General features: G+C 34.4%; 1 protein-coding gene and 1 pseudogene across 1 annotated transcript; both read left to right on the forward strand.

Moving 5' to 3' along the window:
• The first annotated feature begins 14,668 nt into the window (after positions 1-14,668).
• On the forward strand, positions 14,669-16,509 carry LOC121787938 (berberine bridge enzyme-like 13). Its single transcript, XM_042186782.1, has one exon. The coding sequence runs from the start codon at positions 14,723-14,725 to the stop codon at positions 16,358-16,360; it is 1,638 nt and encodes a 545-aa protein (XP_042042716.1). The 5' UTR covers positions 14,669-14,722; the 3' UTR covers positions 16,361-16,509.
• A 2,040-nt stretch (positions 16,510-18,549) lies between these two features.
• Positions 18,550-20,074, forward strand: LOC121786637 (annotated as a pseudogene).
• Positions 20,075-21,710: the final 1,636 nt, after the last annotated feature.

The following is a 21,710-nucleotide window of genomic DNA, read 5'->3' on the forward strand; positions in this document are numbered from 1 at the left end:
CAACCGTGGGAGCCGGATGGGTGATCGCCGGAGCCGGAAAATATTTTTTTTATTTTTAATCAAATTTTTAATTAAAATCCGATTTTTTTAAAAAAAATAAATTAAATTGCCAACGGCCATGCCGTTGGCCAATAGGAAGCTACCACATATGCTGCTCGCTGGCACGGACGTGCTCGATGCATCGAGCAGTGCCGTGCCAGCGGCAAGAGCGCAGTGGCGGATAGTGGTGCCGCGCCGCTGGCACGGACGGACGGACGACCGTGTGCTCGCCGCTGTGGATGCTCTAATCTTGACTACATCCAATATTTTTCTTATATTTTTTTTTATCCAAGATGTAGAAAAGATGGTTCTGAACTTTAACTTTAAGAATATTACATATTCAAACCTTATTATTTGATGAATAATTATATAATTCTTTAACTTGTTAGTTAGTTCATATACTTGTAGTTTTAAATACAACATCAACTCATATGTCATCATTTACTAACAAAATTAACAATATTGGTTATTCCTTTAGAGCATCCACAATAGCGCCTAGCGCACCGCCTAGCCGAGCGCCGGCGCTAGGCGGTGCGATATGCGAACTATTGCAGCCGCCTAGCCGATTTCGCAGAAAAAAACCGCCTAGCGCTCGGCGGTTCCGCGGCGCTAAGCGGTGCGCTAGACGATCCGCTAGGCGCTATTCCAGCGTCCGGATCGCCTAGCGCGAATTTTTAATTTTTTTTTATTCCGAAACACTATATATACGCGACTTGCCTGTCATTTTCATTCGCACCACTTGTATTAACGAATACTCTCTCTATCTAAATTTCTGTACAAGATCAACAACAGTAAATGGATCTCAACAACGAGCCTACTTCAGGGAGTAGCGGATCTCAAACTCCCCCGATCCCCGTGGGAGGTGGATGGAGTCAGATGCACCCGAGTCAGATGCACCCATACTACAACATGTACCCGTGGCAGCAGATGATGCCCGGGATACCAGCGGGGGGGAGTCCGTCGGGGGCGTTTCCGGCGATGTCGGGGTGGGCACCCAGTGTCCAGATGCCGGGGTGGGCACCCGGAATGCAGATGATGCCCGGCGGGGTACCGGCGACACAGGGGACGCCGGGGGACGTCTATCGCCCCAGTGTTGATTTTTCGACTGGTTCGTCACACATCGACGCCAAAGGAGGCTGCGCCTCCGGCCCAGTTTGACACTTTCTCCTTCGATGACTTGGGGATAGATCTTTCCAGTATTCTGGATGCTCCCGTTCAAACGGGGGGCGCAGGGCAGGGTCGGGGCGCCCCAAAGAAGAAAGGCAAGGGGAAAAGGGTCGACGAGTCCTCGCAGCCGGGTGAGGACGACAACGCGGTACGGAGTAGGTGGACGGACGCGGAGAACGTCGCGCTGTCCAAGGCGTGGGTGAGTGTTTGCGACGATCCTCTCGTTTCGAACAACCAGAGGATCGTCAACTTGTGGGGCAAGATAGGAGCAGCCTACCAGAGGTTTTGCCCGGAGGGGAGGCCACGCAATGGGAGGGTTGCCGGAAGGCGTGGGACCGAATCAGGGTTGCGGTCTCCCGATTTTTGGGCTTGTACACCAACGCCCTCCGCATGAAGCAACGGCTGAACTATTCCGGTGATTTCAGGAGGTCCCACGACCTCCCTGAGACGGCCCAGGAGGTCCCGACCCCTCGTTCGTTTGCTCGCCGTACTCGCCCGGTTGGGCACAGGCGGGCTCAACGGGAGGCGATGGGGGTCGCCGGGGGTTCACAGGAGGTCCAGTCGGCATCCCCCCTTGGCCAATCCACAGCGGATCTCAAATTCTTCGCGCGTCAACAAACGCGTGCTCAGATGGTCAAGACGATGGCCGAATGGCGGGCGGCGGTGGACCCCGTGGAGAAGAGTTTGCTTCAAACATTGCTCCTGAGCATGCAGGAGGATTTGGAGGCGGCACGGAGGGAAGCTGCCGGGAGTAGAGGCGACGGCGACGGAGGCGGAGGCGATGGTGGCGACAGCGACGGAGGAGACGACGACGGCGACGAGGAGTGAATTATTGTACTTTTTTTTTAATTATTGTACTTTTTTTTAATTATTGTAATATTTTTAAATTATTGTACTTTTTAAATTTTTAATAGTATTATTAATGTTTCACGTATATGTCTCGTAAATTAAATTCCGTATATTGTGTGATTGTTAATTATGTCATTTTATATAATTGTTATTAGTGATGTGGCTATTGATGTGGCTGGGCTGTTTATGATGTGGCTAGGCTATGGCTGGGCTATTTATGATGTGGCAGGAGGATTTTTAGTGCTGATGATGTGGCAGTGGCTAGGCTATGGCTGGGCTATTGCTGGGCTATTCCTATTGTGGATGGCCTTAGTTATACACTTACTTTTAAATAGAATAAAGAATATGAAAAATATTGTTAATACCAACCAAGTCAATAAATGAACTTAAATATATTATTTAAATTTAGATTTAGTTAATGCGATATAAATACAAGTTATATGTTTTATTTTTCCATATAATACATTTAGCATATCTTTAACAAGGTCCTCTTATATTGCTTATAGCATCATAATCTAAAATCAAGACCAAATCTCCACCCTTAGATTTTAAAATGAGCGGATGAGATTAAATCTTACGAATCTCAATAAATAGTAGACAAAATATCAACAAAATGGTAAGATCGTCATTTTATTATCATATCGTAATTTTCATTTTTTATATCAACATAGTGTATTACAAATATCAACACAATGACATGAGTATTTCAACACAAGTACACGAAAATATCAACACAGTTTTATTGACATTTCACATATATTATATTGAGATTTTACATGTATTATATTGAGATTTTATATGTCTTATATTGAGATTTTTTGATGTATTTGTTGATAAAAAATCTGCTTATCAATATATACGAAAACTGAAATAAAAATCATCAAATTTCATCATCCGAACGTCGTCGGAACATATGCAATTGAGATCTCGTTAGAATCATTATAAAATTATATTTAATTTGATATATTTTTTTGCGAAAAAATAATTTAAATTGAGAAAGTTACGTAAATTTAAAGTTTTAGAAAATTTTAATAAGAGAGAATTGACATTAATACCCTTTAATTTTATTTAATAATTATTTAATTTTAAAATATAGTCCACTTGGCATTATATCAACCACTGGATCTCCTAATCTAAAGGTTAAAAATTGGTCTTAATTTTGGATTGTCAATTAGTTAGCAATTATCACCTCACATCTTTAACATACAAAAACAAAAAATTTAAACAAAGCTCAGCCTAGCCCGGGCCCACATGGCTAGTGGGCCTGGGTTGGGCTTAGCAAAATTAGAAAAAGTCCGGACCACTTGACAACTGTAGGTGTGCCACATGTTGTTCACTCAAGGTGCAATAGATATACGATACAAATTTGCTAGTATAAATTAAATTTTATTAATTGCAAGTGAAAGAACAATATGATTTGATAGAAATTAAATCTTCCGTTTAGTGTATTTAGAGGGACGACATACATGATCTTAAATGGTGTGAACGAGCATACATTTGACTGATTAAATTATCTATTGCGAATTACAAAAATGGTCATTGTATGATACTACATCAGTGCCAAGTAAGAGAACCCTTGCTGTGGGCCGGAGAGAGTAGTAAATAGTAGTACCACTAAGATAAAAGTTAAATACGTATCTGTCTCCAATAAATCACCAAATCATATTTTGAAGCAAACAGGCTCAAATCATCCGGTTATCATAACAACCACAAAATACAATTTGGCATTTTTCAATAGTGCAAATATAATTTGCATTTAGAGTTGTCAACTGAACGGGCTGACTTTGCCCTGTACGAGCCACCAAGGCCCAACCCATCAGTGACACGAAGCGGGCCTGGGCTGGGCTCATTAGTTGAAATGGCCAATGAGCTCTATTTGGGCAATTTTGTAAACTCAGCCCCATCAAAGGCCCAGATTAAATTATATAATTAATGTAATTAGGTAATCAACTACTAATAAATGTATATTTCTCTATTTATATGTCTATTTCGTGCATTAATCTTCTTTATATCGCCCAATTTATTGGATAACTGCGGACTGGGCCTCAATTTAGATGGGCCTGGGCAGGGCAGGGCTGGGCTGCACCGGCCCACTTGTCAACTCTATTTGCGTTTTCACTATTCATGAATGCAAAAAATGTGAAATTGCAGTAAAGGACTTGGTGTTTGGGATTTTAAAAAGATGCGAAGCAGACTTGGCTGTGACGAAGAAAAAAATTGAAAAAAATATGGAGTATATATTAATATATATATATATATATATATAATATTTATATTATATGTACTAATAGGATATAAATATATATAATGGAGTATAAAATTAATAGAATATAGTATAATACATATTATATAAAATATATTACATGAATATATATTATATATATGATATAATATATTAAATTAATAGAATAAATATATATAATATTACATTTAAAATATAATTCAGTTTTTCGAAAAAAAATTTCGTCCGAACCGAACCAAATTTCGATTTGGTTCGATTCGGATATTCAGTTTTTGATTTTTTTGGTCACCCCTATTGAGAATAAATATGATATGCAACGACTGTTTCCTCATCACTCTCTCCTCTCTCTCTCTCTATCAATGCCTTCCAAATCGATATGAACTTCTGTTTTGTTCCCTCTCATCCACATTATTTCATCTCTCATATCTCATCTATTGCTCTCTTCCACATTATGATCAATAATTGAAAAGTCAGAATGAATACACGCATTAGAGAGTGGGGAGGGCAGTGGCGGACCACATTATGATCAATAATTGAAAAGTTAGAATGAATACATGCATAAAAACTACAAAAGTGTATATTATTCATATAAATAGACAGTAATATAAACTTTGAAAAAGATACTACATTTTCCCAAACTCCTTAACATTAGCCACATCAGCATTGATTAAAATCTTGGATGCTTGATAATGAGTGGATACACCAATCTCACCTAAAAAATACAAACAAACATTATAAATTAAGTTTCAATATATCAAAGACAGTGTATAAATAGGATGGAAATACAACCTCTGAAAACATTAGGCTTACAAAACTTCACTATGATTATAGGAACAGTCCCTTCAGCCTTCTTCAATTGAGACAAATAAGAATCCCCATTGGAATCCCAAATTGTACACAATATCTTATTATGGCTGTATAAATGAAATAGAGTTAGTAAAAAAAATAGAATCAAATATAAAAAATGAAATGCAGGGGCAGTGACATTTACTGCTCATCACTTATTTCAACCTCAATCAACCTATATCTATTTTGCTTCAAATCTCTTTCAGGGGCAGTAATTACCCCAATAATATCTAGCAAATTAAAAACTAAATAAATGAACCAAAAGATAGTAAATTAAAGTGTTGAAACAAACTATATAACAAACTAAATGAACCAAAAGATAGTAAATAAATGAACTTAAAAACAAACTATAATTACCCCAATAATATCTTAGCTAAAACTAACTGCATTTATGATGGTATGGAAAGATGAAAGATAATTATTCACACAAATCAGAGAGAATGGACTTAGATGAAAGAGTAAGATACCAAAAAAAGAATGGAAGGTTATGATGGTATGAAGTATGTTGCAGGGTGAGTAAAGAAGAAGTAGAAGATGATATTTATAAGAGTTCATTTGCATAAGACAGCAGAATAAAAAGAAATCAGCTTTGGAAAACAAACATAATCATTGGTAGGACCTTTCAAATAACAAATAATAAAAAATTTGAGATAATAACAAACAATTAACTAAAAAATATGCAAAACCGAATAAAAAAATAATGCTTAAATTCTGAAATAGGTTATTTATTAAAACTGATATAGGAATATAAATAATGTGAATTTCTATGCATTGTGTATTAAATACATATCTCATTAATTGTGTCAACTGACAGCCCTATTAATGATTATCAAACTTGAATAGAATTCATGTATGACCTTTAATTATGCATTTCAGATAGGCTATATCTCTAGATGACTTTCAATATACAAATGTACATAGAGTTCATATTTCCAGTTCATATTTTGGTTGTAAAAATGCAATTATTTAATTTCCACCTCATATTTTAGCTGTATAAACATAATTATATAATTTTATCCTATTGTTTATGTTACAAATGTATGAAAACTAATCTATTTTTTATGTTTGTTCAGTGAGTTGCATTGGAACTTGGAGTATTTTTGTATCTCAAATCCTATTCAAATATGTATACATGTAATTCTCTATAATACCTATTTATTTGTAATAAAATAGGTTTAAGTACACACACCAATGAAACCTATACATAAAAAAATGAAAAAACAAAAAATTACAAACATTGGAAGCAGTGAGAAAGTAGTAACAAATATGAATGAAATAAGGCAAAAAAAATTTAACTTCAGTTTCCCGCCCAAAACAGTGCCAGATGGCAATCCAAAAAACTGGAACTTTATATATGTATAGACTAATATAACACTTTTTAAATTGTTCCTAAATTTGACACTAACGTTTTTATTCAAACGAGAATTACAACTTGTAATCGGTGAGGTGAGGTCATTTTTTTCTTTTCTTTTGTAATTCTCTTCATTTCTTAAAATAAATTTTTTAGAAATAATACTAATTTTAATGTAAAATTAGTCTAGTAAAAAAGAGAAAAAGAAAAATAAAAAAATTAATATTAAAAGGTTGTGATGTCCATTTTCTAAATAGGGAGTTTCTATTTTTATAAAAGAAATTGAAAAGAAAGAATTTCTATTTTTAGAAAATGAATGTCGTAGTTTACAAAATAACAGTGTATTAGATAATTATGCATTTTTATGGAGTATTAGATATTTATTGCTTTAGCAAAATAAATACAACTAAAACATGAATTGTATTATTCTTTTTGTTAAACTTGTGTTAGGATTAATTTTATATATTAGATATTTATGCATTTTTATAATTTTTATTCTATCTGTCTCAAGGTAGTTGGGGTAAAGTAACAGAGAGAATAAAGTAAGATAGATGAAGAGAGTAGAGTATGAGAGATGACGGCACAAAAAAATAGTATCATTTGTAGACAACACGGGTTTTAATGAGATATTAATAAAGTAAGAGAGAAAGAGAAAAAATAGGTATAGTAAAAGATATAAAAAGAAAAGTGGATAAAAATATGAGAAAGAAACTTTCCATTTTCACAAATGGAACTAGTGGATACCCCAAAATGGCAAAATCAGTCTATTTTTCGTGGACGAAAGGGAGTATGAAAAATTTTAGTGAAGCCCATGCCAAACTTTATTCCTGCGTCCGCCACTTAGGGGTACCCGAAGTTTTTTTCCTTTTTTTTCTTCTTTCAAAATTTGAAAAAATTACATTTAACCCTTACCAAGCAATTGTAATTGAAGAGTAAATTACTGAATTTGAGTTTATGTAATTTGCAGATGAAAAATGGCATCATTCTAATCAAATGCAATTTAAAACACAAATATCTTAATTCACAACAATTTATTAAATTTCAAGACATTAGACAGTTCAATATAATTAAAAAAAATTATTTTCTAAAATAACTAAGATTTACTATTTAGAAAAATGGTAATATTATAAAATCTATTATATTGATTGAAATTGTTCATTGGAAAAAAAATAGAAAATCTCATTGTTCATATATTTAAATTATTAAAAAAAAGGTTTATGGGAAAATTAAAAAATGTCAAAATTTCTTGTATTTACATGCTAATAACATGTTATATAAATTTGCCACCTTTTGCCACATAGATGGTAATATATATGCTAAGTGTACTCAACATCAACTTTAATTTGGCTGAAATTTTTTGTGGGGGAAAAAAAGAAAAATTCAAAGTTTATGTATTTACATATAAAAATAAAAGTTCAAGGGAGAAACCAGAAAATATTGAAAGTTCGTGCATTTACATACAAATAACCCTATCATTTATATGGTGAAAGATAACACGTCGTTCGCAGGAATTACTAAATTATGTCGTACTATCAGCCTATTACTAGTTTCATTAAAATATCACCTTTGGGCCTTTTGAAAATTTATAAACATAATAAAATAGTAAAAATCATATTTTATTATAAATAAATATTATAGAAGTATTAATTTTATCTTGTTAAGAACTAAAAGATGTTTTTAAAAATTGATTCCGCTTCAATTTTAGAACCTATAAATAAACTTTAAAACTAGACAGATTTTTTGTTTTAGTTTCATTCATCAATTTTTTTTAATTCTGTTTCACAAAAACTTATTTTTTTATAGTTAAGTATATTTATTTTATAAGTACAATTTCAGTATTATGATTGTCCATAAATTTTCTGAATATATATATATATAGAGTAGTGATCTAGGGCAAGAGCCCCTTAAACCTATAACTAGAGAACAAATCATAGCCACAAGATCAAGAAAATCAAGGGCTAGTATTAATACATGTAATTTTCTAATTTAAGGAGAAATTAGTTCCCTCAATCACAAATTTACTCCACAATAACAAGGCGGGGGTATAATGGTCACTGCATAGCCAAAATTAGGTTACGTCTTATTCTTCTCCTATTCTCTGTTCTGGAATATCAGCGCCATAAACGGTGGAGGGATTGATAAGCTAAAGAAGTGTGTCAATAGATTTTTGCGACGAATCAACCTTTACTGATCGGAGACGGTAGCCATATCCGACTGATTCTGCTGCAGCCGACAATAGCGACGGATTAAAGAAGGCGACGAGAATCACGAAATGGAAGATTTTGATTTTTGAGTCAACCATATTTCTACTAACATTGCGGAATGAATCAGTATCCTCTCTATGAGTGGATAAAGCGAGCGAATGACACATCAACCAATAATCATTGTTGTTGTTGGATTCTGTTAGTACTAACATATTTGTTGTTAGTGGATTCGAATTTATATTTCAAAGTTATTTTGAGAAGTTCTCATTATAGAAAATGTTCAAGTGTTATGTAGTTTTAGTCTGTTGTTGTTTTTTCGAGCTATGGGTTTGTTTTCATTGTTTCATTTAAGTTTACTATAAAAACATATCACTTGTAGTTGTCATCTGATACGGTTTTTGCCACCAAATATGTAATGTAAGAATTAATTGAACTGACAAGGATGAGAAGGCAAATCGACATCTTGACTGATGCTAAAAGTGATGTATTTTGTAAGCAAGAGTGAAGTAAAATCATGTTAAGAGTGATGTGTTTTGTAAACAAGAGTGAAGTAAAATCATGCTAAGAGTGATGTGTTTTGTAAACAAGAGTGAAGTAAAATCATGCTAAGAGTGATGTGTTTTGTATACAAGAGTGAAGTAAAATCATGCTAAGAGTGATGTGTTTTGTAAACAAAAGTGAAGTAAAATCAGAATAAGAGTGATGTGTTTTGTAAACAAGAGTGAAGTAAAATCAGAATAAGAGTGATGTGTTTTGTAAACAAGAGTGAAGTAAAATCACAATAAGACTGATGTGTTTTGTAAACAAGAGTGAAGTAAAATCAGAATAAGAGTGATGTGTTTTGTAAATAAGAGTGAAATAAAATCAGAATAAGAGTGATGTGTTTTGTAAACAAGAGTGAAGTAAAATCACAATAAGAGTGATGTGTTTTGTAAATAAGAGTGAAGTAAAATCTCAATAAGAGTGATGTGTTTTGTAAACAAGAGTGAAGTAAAATCACAATAAGACTGATGTGTTCTGTAAACAAGAGTGAAGTAAAATCACAATAAGACTGATGTGTTTTGTAAACAAGAGTGAAGTAAAAGACTGATGTGTTTTGTAAACAAGAGTGAAGTAAAATCAGAATAAGAGTGATGTGTTTTGTAAACAAGAGTGAAGTAAAATCAGAATAAGAGTGATGTGTTTTGTAAACAAGAGTGAAGTAAAATCAGAATAAGAGTGATGTGTTTTGTAAATAAGAGTGATGTGTTTTGTAAACAAGAGTGAAGTAAAATCAGAATAAGAGTGATGTGTTTTGTAAATAAGAGTGAAGTAAAATCACAATAAGAGTGATGTGTTTTGTAAACAAGAGTGAAGTGTTTTGTAAACAAGAGTGAAGTAAAATCATGCTAAGAGTGAAGTAAAATCATGCTAAGAGTGATGTGTTTTGTAAACAAGAGTGAAGTAAAATCATGCTAAGAGTGATGTGTTTTGTAAACAAGAGTAAAGTAAAATCATGTTAAGAGTGATGTGTTTTATAAACAATAGTGAAGTAAGAGCCCTTGCTTGTTGTATGCGAAGAGAGCCTATAAAAGGAAACTAATTTTGTTCACAAAAATCCCAAACAAACGGCCTTTTGGCTTTTCTATCATCATACCTCCCTAAATACCAAAATACGGTCCAAATACTTAATATTATATTATTAAAATAAATAATATTATTTGGTGATTATTTCGCATATGGGTATGGCCATAGCATTTCTAATCGGATGCCGCATTTTTATGTATTTTTCATGATTGCAAAAATTGGATAATTCCCAAGTTTTCTATAATAGCACTCGATCTACTTGATTAACCCGAAAAAGAGGAGGGGGATTAAAGTTTTAATCACTTCAACTTACAAGACTTGATTTGAAAATTCATCATACTAGTATTTTTTTCTATCCTTTCACAACTCTAGATTACTCAAAGATGAAGCTAATACTAACTCCGACGATGGCGGCGGTGGAGCTGGAGCTGCTTGTTTCAATGGCGGAGTAGGAACTTCTTGTTTCAACAATGGCAGCGGCGGCGGAGCCGGAACTTCTTATTTCAGTGGCAACGACTGGTCGGATCTGAGCCTGACCGGTGGAGCCGCACACACCGGAATCACGGACCTAATTTGAACCGCAGGCGCGAATCTCTTAGCTCCGGAGAAATTGGGGATCAGATCATGACATGTATTACTATTATAATTTCCAAAAATACCCTTGGCCTATTTTATATTATTAAAATAAATAATATTTGTTCCATTAAGATGTGTGGCTGAGATTTGTTCTCTAGTTATACATTTAATATTAGTTATATCTTGATCACTAACCTATATATATATTGATGTTGTTGTTATGATTTTCAATTCTTTTTTTCTCTCTCCTAATTTATTGATTAATTTTCGGATGTATAATATCACTTAAAAAATAAATAGTATATTTTTAACTCGTCTATTTAATATTTTGAAGTTATAAAGTTAATACTTTCTTTTTTTCTTTCTAAAATATTAGATTAGGTCAATTTACTATAACATGCAGCATGTTAAATTTTTTATATGACATTTAATACTAATTGAGTTTACACTTTTGATTTTAAGAACTTTATAATTTTGATTTAAATTTTTCTTTCCAAATATTAATTTTTATAAATTCTTAAATTTTGGAACTATACAGTTGACCTAAATAAATTTAGTATTTAAGGTTATAAATTTAATATTTTCTCTGTTATTTACAAAATATTAGAATTCTTAACTTAGTCCATTATACCATGCAATAATACTAAAATATATTATTATATGATATATTAACACTAATTGAGTTTACTGTCTTGAATTTGATTCTTCACTTTCTAATATTTTTATTTCTTTAAATTCTTAGTTTTTGGAATATTACATCGAACCTTGATTTAAAAAATAATCGTATGTTTTAAACTCATCTATTTTGTACATTAAAGCTATAAAACTAATATGTTCTCTTTTTCATTCTAAGATATTAGAGTTCATATCTCAATTCACTATGACATGCTACAAATTAAAATTCATTGTATTATAAATTAGAACTATTTGAGTCTACGGTTTTGATTTTTTAGAAGTTCATAATATTTATTTTATTTATTTATTTCCAAAATTATAATTTCTTTGATTTTTTTGTAGTATGTGTTATATCAAACCTCGATCCCAAAAATAATCACATGTTCTTAACTCATTTATTTTATATTTTAATTTTAAAGCTATATTTTACTCCTATTTTCTTTGTTTATTTATAAAACATTAGAATTCTTAGCTCAATTTCCCATAACATGCAACAAATTAAAATTTGATATATGATGAGTAGTATATTACTACTAATTGAGTTTACGGTTGATATTAAGATTTTTCTAATTTTTTTCACTATTTTCCAAATTTTTATTTCTTTAAATTTTTAATTCTTGGAATGTTATAGTCGAACCTAGTAAAAAATATATACACATATATGTTCTTAACTCTTATTTAATATCTTAAAGCTACTATATAATTAATATTTTCCGAGTTTACTTATAAAATATTAGAGTGATTAGCTTAATTCACTAGGTCACATATAAAATATCTTTATTCGGAAAAAAAAAAATCTTTAATTTTTGGAACGTTACGTCAAATCTCATTAAAAAAAATAATCATATGTTATTAACTCATCTATTTAATATTTAAAATTGATATAATTAACATTTTCTATTATTAAATATTCTCTATATTATGTAACTAGTTAAAATTTGTTATATGATATATTAATATCAATTTATTGTACTGTGTATGTTTATTAAGAATTTTCTAATATTAATTTTAATTCTTTACATTCTAAATTTTTAAAATTTTATATGACCTTAATTTTTGAAAATTAGAAAGTTTATGTGAATTTAATAGGAAAAAAGTTGAAACAATATTTTATAGATTACTATGTTTTAGAAGAGAGCTGCAAAAAAACTCTATTACTTAGTTAATGTTTTTATATTAAAAATCAAGATATAAACCCGGCCTGGTATTTCTATACCAAAACTAAAAATTAACATTATATACAATTATTGAAACAAAACTTGCTAATGAAATAAGAAGACGTTTTACTTTTAAAATAAATAAGATAATCTCATAATCCAACGTGCTGTACGATAATAGATATGGATGGGGTAAGATAATAGATATGGAGGAGATTAAATTAGATTTGATAAATAAGTTTAAATTTTCTGTTAAGATTTAATTTAAGATCTAAAATATAATAAAGGGTAATTTAGTAAATAAATATTATAATTAATAATAAATCGGTTTAAATAAAACCGGTTTGGTCTAACTAAAAAATTAAGGGCATTATATATGTTGAATTTATGTACGTTTATTTTTTCCTTTTTGTGTTAATGTCACATAAGCTCAAAACATCATCAATGAACTTTTCTTAATGTCACATAAGCTCAAAACAGAATAATCATCGTTACAAAGAAGAAATTTAACAAATTCATGTTGATCCTACGCAATTATTAGTTAGATACCATAATATAAACGTACATAATGAGATTTTATTAATTATTAAATTATTATACTATTCTACATAAAAACATACACAATCAACCTTTTATTTTCTTTTCTATTAATCATTATGAATCATAATTAATTTGATACTACGTGGTAGTACAAAACTGAGGCGATAGCATCATTGATTTTCATTTATATTATTAAAAAACGTAAATTTGTTGATGAAAGTATATATATGCGCATCTGACGCATATCAATCGAGTGTAAATACTTTTTTACCAACTCTTTTGGATAATATAATAATTTGCTGCTTTACATGCCAATTTCTTTTTATTGAGATTTTGGTCCCAACTAATTAATGTCTAATTTTATCGATGCATGCAGTAATTTCACAAAGTTGCCACTAAACAACGTTTTCCTTAGCATATAATGATGTTATTGTGCGTGTGTTTATTTTAAATTTAAAATATTTTTAATGTTAGCAATTGATATGATCGATCACTAGTATATCTTAAAATAAGCTAATTACAACAATTCGTAATTATTGATATATAAAGTAACTTAGTGACAATAATTCGTAATTGACTGCATGTATCTCAAAAACTAATTAGTGAAAGTCAAAACTGAAAATCTTTTAATTTGACCATAAAGATGAGTTTACATAGTAAGCGCCCCAATTATCGGAAAGTAATTACAGAATTCTTACTTTTTACTTGGAAGAAACATAACTTTTACTTTTATAATCACCTTTTCAATTCTTTAATAAACTGTCTAATAATCAGTTTCTTGTGGTTTATATATTGTTTTTAATTTTTAAAACATTGTCGGCAGTCAAGGTACTAAACGACCTAATAGTTTACTTCATTCACATCTGATCAGAAAATATCGAACCTTTGACCTTATGCTTAAGGGACGAGGTGTTGAACCACCACGCCAACTATATTAATTTTGCGGTTTGATTATTAATGGTGGAGATCGTCGATAGCAGTATAGCATAGTAAATGACTGAAAATTTGTTAATAGTTGGGATTTGTTGTTTTCTTCTTTTTTCATGTTCTTTACAAAGTTTTTGCTAATAGATGTATTTCAATTTTGTTTAAGGTGAACTCTCTCTATCCCTAGATCTTAATAAATAGTTGAGTGCACTTGAGCTTAAGAACAAACGTGCTATTTTCGCTACTTAAGATTGAGAAGAGCCTTTGAAGTAACACTATCAATCGCCTATTACAAGTTTACTAATGAGTACTTAGGAAGGATTAAACTCAATTCACAAAAACATTACTTATCCATGATAATTGATAAAGAAATAGAAAATGCTGTAATCCAAACCTCAGTCAAAAGTGCAACCTCAATCTTTCAACTTCCTAAAAGCAAATTATCCCATTTTCTAACCTTAATCATTCCAAGGCCTTAATTTAAATATTCTACTACAATCTTTAACTAAAAGCTTTTGCATTATCATCAACACCAATAAATACATGTCCTCTCCATAGCTGATCTTTCTAATCCCAATTCATCATGAGATATCATACCTCTTCTTTTCTCACACTACACACACTTGTAGCAGCAATAATCCTAATATCTTCTTGTGCCTCCCAACCTATTCATGAATCCTTCTATCAATGCATCAACCTCAACTCCGAGCTTTCCATCCCTTTCTCGACCGCATTTTCGACTCCGGCCAACGCCTCTTTCAACTCAATCCTCCAGTCTTCTGCACAAAACCTAAGATGCCTAGTATCATCCATGCCAAAGCCTAAACTCATCTTCACACCGTTGGTCGAATCCCACGTCCAGGCAGCCGTGATCTGCGCCAAGGAGCTCGGGACTCAGCTCAGAGTCAGGAGTGGCGGCCATGACTACGAGGGCCTTTCTTACATCTCCCAAGCCGACCAACCGTTCATCATACTCGACTTGTCCAAACTACGGTCCATCACCGTGGATATCCCCGACAATAGCGCCTGGGCCCAAGCAGGCGCTACTGTCGGGGAACTATCCTACAGGATATCCCAGAACAGCAAAACCCACGGATTCCCTGCAGGACTCTGTCCCAGCCTGGGAATTGGTGGGCATATAACTGGCGGGGCCTATGGTCCGATGATGAGGAAGTACGGCCTTGGTGCAGACAATGTGATCGATGCTAGGATTGTCGATGCCAGTGGTAGGATTCTTGATAGGGAATCGATGGGGGAGGACTTGTTCTGGGCAATCAGAGGCGGTGGCGGGGGTAGTTTTGGGATTATCCTGTCCTGGAAAGTGAGGCTAGTCCCAGTTCCAGGGATTGTCACAGTATTCACTGTTCCAAAAACCCTGGTACAGGACGCGACAAAGATCCTCGTCAAGTGGCAGCAGATTGCTGACAAACTCGACGAGGATCTCTTCATTAGGGTGATCATACAGGCGGCAGACGGCCCCCAGAAGGGCCAGAGAACGGTGCAAACCCTATACAATGCCTTGTTTCTTGGCAGGGCCGATAGACTGATCAATCTTGTCGAAACGAGCTTTCCTGAACTTGGACTGACGCGGAAAGACTGCATAGAAATGAACTGGATTGAATCTGTGCTCTACATTGCAGGCTATCCCGCCAAAACTCCCCCTGAAGTCCTGCTTCAGGGGAAGTCCCTGTTCAAGAACTACTTCAAGGCAAAGTCGGACTTTGTCAGGAGGCCGATTCCAGAGTCTGGCCTAGCAGGACTCTGGAACCGCCTGAAGGCAGAGGATTCGCCACTGATGATACTAAATCCCTACGGTGGAATGATGGGGAAGATTCCAGAGTCCGAGATCCCGTTTCCACACAGGAAAGGGGTGATCTACAAGATCCAATACCTAACCCTCTGGAACGACGATAAGCCAGAAAGCGAGGCGAAGCACGTGGCATGGATAAGGGAGCTCTACGACTACATGGCCGCGTATGCATCAATGCTTCCTCGAGAAGCCTACGTGAACTACAGGGATCTCGACTTGGGAGAGAACCGAAACGGGTCGAGCTTCGTTGAGGCGAGCTCGTGGGGCATGAGGTATTTCAAGGGGAACTTCGGGAGGCTGGTGAGGGTGAAGACGAAGGTTGACCCGGATAATTTCTTCAGGCATGAACAGAGCATTCCTACTCTGGCAATGATGGATGCAGATGGAACAGAGGAGACTATGATCCATTGATGTTTGGTGTTTTCAAGTATCATGTTGTTTTGTGTTGTAAATTGTTGGGATTTTAATTTTTAATGCTTTGTGTTTTGGTTGTGATCTCAGTGTTGCAGGCTGAAAATCAGTTGTGTGTTGATTAAGTGATTATTTTGGTTGATTTTAAATTTCATGTTTTTTCATTAGCTTCAAAGAAATTGAATAGGGAAAACAATCCACAAAAAATTGAATTTAATATGATTTAGAGAAAGTGCTACCACGAAATGCTACAAAAAGAAATATTAATAGGTTGGAAAATTAAGTACAAGATGGCAAAACACATTTAGTGTATTAAATATGGTTTCTGCTCATAATGCCAAGACGGCTGGACTAGAATTCATATGGAATGATAATGATTTTTTTATTTTATTAATTTCTTGTTGTTACTGTAGTATTTTAATTTGATTGAAAATACAAATAACTAGATAAGCACTTAACAGAATCTAGAAACGAATATTATTGCCTATTAAATCCACACAACAGTTCATATTACTATATTCCTTGCTGTCGAATAATGTTATATATATATAGGCATGCACACGGTTCATAAACCACCGGTTCAGGTTCGAAACCGGCGGTTCACGGTTCACCATTTCCATGAACCTGAACCGGCCCGCCAAGGGTTCCAGCGGTTACGGTTCCGGTTCAAAAAACAGCCGGTTCGGAGGGCGGTTCAGAACCGCCGGTTCCGGGCCGGTTCGTAATTTTTTTGTTTTTTATTTTTTGCATTTTCTTATTTATTTATCTATGAAATGTGCGTAAATAAAATTCAAAAAATCACGATGAAAATTGCAATTTTATTGAGATTACAAGTTACAACAATTACAAATCACAAAAAAACTTGAAGTCTTGAAGTCTTAAACAAAAAATTTAAATACAACGAGACTACTAGTCTACAACGAAGCTAATTACAAATTACAAAAAAGACTTGAAGTTCTGAACAATAAATTTATAAGTATATATAATCTTAGTCGGTGAAGGAGATGTTTCTACATAACTAACTTAAGGACACCTTTAGCAATTCAACCTTAAATATTGAGTTTAGTCTAACAATCAACAATTATAGTAGAATTGTCAAAAGTTTCCCGGATTTAGCCTTATAGTAGAAATTCCTTTGCCCTGATCACCACGTCCCGGTCCACCACGAGAAGAAGACATAATGCAAAATGAAAGTAGTAAGAAATATGGAGTATTGAATAAATTGTAAATTACGAACACAACAACAAATATAGTAGTAAACAACTTGAGCAATTAGAGAGAATGAGGATAGAGAATAGAGAAATTGAGATTGAGAATGAAATCCTTGTTAACACAAGAATGAGGTGAGTAAAAATGATGGGGAAGTGGGGTATTTATAGGAGTAAAATTGAAAGAAATAAAAAAAAGGTTCAAATTTCAAATTTCGGCCGGTTTACCGCCTGAACTGGCGGTTCAGTCCACGGTTTCTGACGGAAACCAGCGGTTTCTGACCGGTTTTCAGGCCTGCACACTGCCACCTATACGCTGCCACCTGAAAAAGGTCCTGAACCGTCGGAAACAGGTGGTTTCTGACGAAAACAAGCAGTTTTTGCCGAAAACCGCCGATTTTTCTGCACACCTAGCCTGAAAACCTAAGCCCTAGCCGTAAACCGCCGGTTTCTGACGCTGAACCGCCGGTTCAAACCGGTGAACCGGCGGTTTTGAACCGCCGGTTACGGTTCATGATTTTTTTGAACCTGAACCGCCCCGCTTGAACCGCCGAACCGCCATCCGGTTCGAACCGCTGTCGCCGGTTCCAATTTCGGTTTGTGAACCGGCGGTCCGGTTCGGTTTGTGCATGTTTATATATAGACATTAATTATAAAAGTTAATCACTACAAACATTGATGTCACCAATTTCTATCATTAAATATTTTAATTTTTAAACAAAGATATATACTTTGGCATCGTTCAATTTGCAAGATTATATTTCACGATTGAATATGTGTTATGTTTGGTTCATGAAATTGTATTTCATGACTTAATCTTAGATCGATAATCATAAAATAATTAGTCAAAACCATCTACCTATCAACTAAAATAATCCTACAACTTAATCCTGGATGGATAATCATAATGAGTCAGCAACGGAAAGCCACCGTTATATATAGTCCATAATATTTTCATAACTTGTTTGATAGAGGTAGCAAATGGAATCTCACATACTAGTTCGTATACTAGTGCTCTCACAAATTTTCCTAAGGTTTTGCTATGCAAATCAAGATAGTTTTATCCAATGCATGTCGAGTAATCCTTCTTTAGGATACATCAAAATATTCGATTTCATCCACTCTCGAAATTCTCTATCGTATCGTAGTCTCTTGCAGTCTGCAGATCAGAATCTGAGATGGATCAACACGACAACCTTAGGACCAGAGCTCATCATCACCCCGTATAACGTTGATGAGATTTGTACCGCCATAACATGTTCCAAGAAGCACAGGTTCCAACTCAGGATAAAGAGCGGGGGCCACGACTACGAGGGCCTATCCTACACATGCAAAACTTTGCACGTGCTCGTTGACCTAGTCAACCTCCGCTCGATCAGCATCCATCTCGAGGACGAGACGACTTGGGAGCAGACCGGTGCTACACTTGGCGAACTATATTATAATATAGCTCAAAAGAGCAAAGTCCACGCCTTCCCCGCTGGGCTGTGCCCCAGCGTAGGCGTGGGCGGCCACATCAGCGGCAGCGGATTAGGCACAGTGGTCCGGAAATATGGCCTGGCGGCCGACTACGTGATTGACACGTATTTAATGAAAGCTGACGGCGAGATTCTCGATAGAGAATCCATGGGCGAGGATCTGTTCTGGGCTATCAGAGGCGGGGGAGGGGCGAGCTTCGGGATCATCCTCGCGTGGAGGATCAAGCTCGTCCGAGTCCCAGAAACAGTCACTGTTTTCTCCGTGAAGCGGAAATTAGACGGAGAAGCGGTTGAATTGATCGGAAAATGGCAACGCTTCGCGAGCCGACTACCGGAAAATCTCTTCATCAGAGTTGTTCTTCAATCCTCGCCGGGACCGGCGAAGCAATCTTCAATGCTCAGTTTTTGGGAAATACAGAGGAATTGCAGCAATTGATGAAGATGAGATTTCCAGAATTAGGGGTGAAGGAATTAGACTACATCGAGATGAGCTGGATCGAATCGGCGATCTACTTCGCCGGAGGTTTTGCTGGACAGAGTTGTGAGGTATAAGAGCTGGTTCAAGGCGAAGTCGGATTTCGTGCAAAAGCCCTTGCCGGAATCCGCCTTGTCCGGTATTATCGAGAGGCTTGCGCGGGAGGATATCGCGTTCGCAATCATGGATCCTTTTGGCGGGAAAATGGATGAAATTGGGGAAAACGAGGCACGTGGAGTCCAGGAATTTGTTGAACATACAGTATTTGGTGAAGTGGAATGGTGGCGAGGGGGCGAGGCACGTGGGCTGGATCGATGAGGTGTACGACTTTATGGAGGGACACGTGTCCTCGTCGCCTCGCGGGGCTTACTTGAACTATAGGGATCTCGATTTAGGGTTTGGGGAGGGGGTGGAGTCGAGCTACTCGCGAGGTATTGTGTGGGGGAGGAAATATTTCAAGGGGAATTTTGAGAGATTGGTGAGAGTGAAAATGTTAGCTGATCCTCACAATTTTTTTAGGCATCAACAAAGTATTCCAATTTTGTCATCATAGAAAAGTAGTTAGGCAAGAAAATGGTTGTGTAACTTGTGTTTTCAATTTCTCTTTGTTTTAGTTTTATAGGTTTATAGTGCTAATTAAATGAAATAGTTTTTCTGTGATTCTCTATTCTGCTATTCAACGTCATGTCTAACTCATGTTCCGATAATGATTTTTATATTTTGCTCAACTTACAATTTGTTGCATTTTAGTTTATCATAGTTGTTGTTGTTCGGTTGGTATGACTCATTATCATATCATTATTTATATAAGATTAAAATTTGAAATTATTTTAGTTAGAGACGGTGACTATATGAGTAATTATTATTATATGATTATTAATCTAGTATTAATTTGTGAAATTCGGTTTCATGAATATATATTTAATCATGAGATATGAACTTAGAAATCAAACCAGAATACTTAATTAAGGATTATGGTTTATTATATCCAATTCAGGCACGGGTCTGTGTGGTGATGGGCTCCTTTGTGAATCTGACATTGGGCTAAACATGAATTAGTTAATCATTCATATAATTTTTTTCATAAATTCAAACTTCAATCCATTAGCCAACAATATTTTACTCTAAAATTTGAAACTGGATATATAAATACAAACTATAAACATGTTGCTAGTGTTACACAATTTCGTCTTCAATATTGCTGCAATTAATGGATACGAGAGGTAAACCGTAAACATACAAAAGTTGAGTTATATGTATAGTCCAAAGAAAAATAATTTATGCTATGGAATTGTTCTTCGTCCTTGAAAAATAATCTTATTTTCTACTTTGCATAGTCTACCAAAATTATTATTTTCCTATTTATAATAAAAAAATCTTTAATAATATTGGTCTCATTTTTCATTAAAAACATTTCTACAACTTTTTCAAGATAGGATACACTTGATCATTAATTTACGTATTACAATTGTACACCGTTCACTTAGGTGGTGTTCGGTTTTCCAGATATAATCTAGGATTGAGTTGTGAGATTATTTTAATCATAGAGGGTTAGTTATGACTAATTATCTCATGATTATTCATCTAAGATTGAGTTGTGGGATTGAATCTCATGAACCAAACACACTACAAATTTAATCCTGAATACAATCTTGTAAACCAAAACCCCATAAGATATAGCTTTACATATTATACTCCAGTTAATTAGAGTTTTTCATGGTAAATCTTAGTCGTGTTGTGTTACTTTTGGTTCTTATTGTTTCGTCGTAATTGCTATTTACCCCCCCAAAATATCCACTCAAAATAGATATGAACACACTAATTTCTTATTAATATGAAAATTGAAATCTAACGTTCTATCTCATCATTCCTCCCTTCCCATCGTTAATCTCCATTAATAAAAAATTGGTGAACACTGAATTCTGCTAACAACTACATACCAACTAATTAACTCAGGTGGTTCGATCGTTATGCTATGGATTTAAATTGTTATTAACCAAGTAATAAATATGTTAATTATACAACATGGAGTCTAATTAAACATTACTATTCCTAATGGCTAGTGGAACTTGCATGTTAACTTAATTAAAATCGCCATATATCAAAGTGGTTAGATAAATCAGCTATTTAAACTCAATCTACTTCCTATGATCCTATTAAAATTTATCACACAAATTTTGAAAAAATAA

Source organism: Salvia splendens, chromosome 22 (assembly GCF_004379255.2).
Source record: "Salvia splendens isolate huo1 chromosome 22, SspV2, whole genome shotgun sequence".
In the NCBI taxonomy this organism is placed as follows: Eukaryota; Viridiplantae; Streptophyta; class Magnoliopsida; order Lamiales; family Lamiaceae; genus Salvia; species Salvia splendens.

Bases quoted from the DNA above. Each gene is read 5' to 3' on its own strand.
- LOC121787938 (XM_042186782.1), top strand. From the start codon at position 14,723: ATGAGATATCATACCTCTTCTTTTCTCACACTACACACACTTGTAGCA.